The 1,990-nt window shown below is 34.2% G+C and overlaps 1 protein-coding gene across 1 annotated transcript in view; it reads left to right on the forward strand.

Annotated features, from left to right (window-relative positions):
• Positions 1-96, forward strand: part of GSTUM_00010979001 (uncharacterized protein) — a gene marked incomplete at both ends in the record, with an annotated part of 1,955 nt that extends 1,859 nt beyond the window's left edge. Inside the window, one exon of the mRNA XM_002841628.1 lies at positions 1-96. This exon is cut by the window's left edge and continues 1,153 nt beyond it. Coding sequence (XP_002841674.1) covers positions 1-96 — 96 coding nt within the window.
• Positions 97-1,990: the final 1,894 nt, after the last annotated feature.

Here is a 1,990-nt window from a genome sequence, read left to right on the forward strand (position 1 = left end):
TATTCCGCTCCGCGCTTACACTGTGAACCCTCCGAATGGAAGCAATTGGATAGAGCTCGAATACTTTTTTCAACAAATACGGGACCGGCAATTTAACGAAGAACGGTGCGGGGAAGTACAACTGGCGGGATTTATTTTGCTTTAATTTGATGGCGGGGATCAAAAAATGTGCTGCTGTAGCTGGTTCTTTTGACGGAAAGTTTGTGGATAGGATACCCGATTTGCATTTGTGGTTTGTTTTGTCTTTACCTTCTTTCTTACTTTGCTATAACGAGATACCAGTACCGGTATTGTGGGAGTGTTTTCTTTCTTGCTTTACTGTATTGAGATACCAGTGGAACGGGTGTGTTTTTCTTTCTTGCTTTCTTTTCAGAAATTTTTTTTTTTTTTTTTTTTTCAATTGGGGGACGAAAAGTATAGTTATTCGAGATTTAAACAGTCTTGCAGTTTTACACTAGTTGGTAATAGGCTGTGAGAGCGCAAATGAAGAGCTACTGGTGGATCTTTTAGTTGGTCTTTTTCCTTAGAGAGTTTTGTCTTGCTTTTTTTTTTCTCTTTCCTTTCCTCTTACTTAGAAATCTTAGCATACTTAGATAACAATACCTGAATGAAAGCTCTTTTGCAAAAATACGTGAAAGATACGCACCGCCGTGATTTTATAAACATTAATGAAAGCATAGTGCAAGTACTGATAGTACAGAGAACATTTCAACTTATCCGAGTAAGGAGAAATAGCTAATAGCGTTCCCACAAACCGATAGACGTACAGTACAGTACACTGAAGTTTCCCCGTACCAGATCGATATCTCCTCTCACAAACCGCTGAGAACCTTTTTATTGGAGCTATTCAAGCAGGGCCTGGACCCATATATACAACCATTAAAAAAATCAGTTTTCGCTAATCCACTATCGAGTATTTTTGCATGACTCTGGAAGCAGGTCTTAAGTGTTGAACAATTATGTAGGAAGGAGGGAAGGAAGGAAGTTGAAAGATTTCTTTGCGTTTGTGGAAAGCTTTACTGATAGTTCGAGTTCTAGCATGTAAGTAATACGAACTTGGATAAATGTGTTTGAATACCGTACTTCATAAATTTCCGAGTAGTGTGTAGGTCTTGTTTGACTTGGAAATTGAGTTTTTTTTTTTTTTTTTTTGTTATAGTTTCTATCTGTAATAAGATACCGATATGAACAATCCTACTATATAGTATTACAAGTAGACATAAATGTGAATTGCAGTAGTCAAAACCCACCCACCCCCTTTAAGTAATCAACCCTTTAGTGTTAATAATCCTATAATATGAGATTGGTTTTGTTAGAACCTATACATTGGCCTCTGACAATAAATAATTTATTTTGGTATAGCGAGATAGATAGCCTTCTAGAGCATACTCGATATAGTTCAGAAAATATTTTTGAGCTTCAATAACCAATCTCTGTAGCCTGTTTTGTATACGGGGATGTGGTTTTGTGAGTGGCTGGAGTAGGAATGGTTTTATATAAAGTCATGTTGTATGAAGCACATCATAAATTCTCATGAAATGAACAACAAAATTTAATGCTAGAAAACATATGGTAGATATCTTACAGTATAAATATTAAGTATATAAGGCAGAGTTATTATAGTATTACTCTCTATATCTAGTTACTATTAAGTTTAACTTTAGTATTCATAGTTGTCTACTATTTACTTTGTTCTGATCAAGAAAATACATTAAAATCTCTTGATTTAAAGATAGAACTAAACTGCAAAAATAGAGTATAAGTTACAAAGTAATTTAAAATATGAAGCAGAGTTAGATTTAGATAGTAATAGTGAAAATAGTATATATACAGAATGTGATACAAACCTGAAGGATGATAAGTAGAACTATGAAAAAGAAAGTATAGTTATCTAACAATTTTAGCTTCAGTTTAATAATGAAAGAGGACTAAGAGTAAGTAGATTAATCAGATTAATCGGCTTGTTATGTTGAACCTCCCGGATTTGATG

Source organism: Tuber melanosporum (assembly GCF_000151645.1).
Source record: "Tuber melanosporum whole genome shotgun sequence assembly, scaffold_78, strain Mel28".
Lineage (NCBI taxonomy): Eukaryota > Fungi > Ascomycota > Pezizomycetes > Pezizales > Tuberaceae > Tuber > Tuber melanosporum.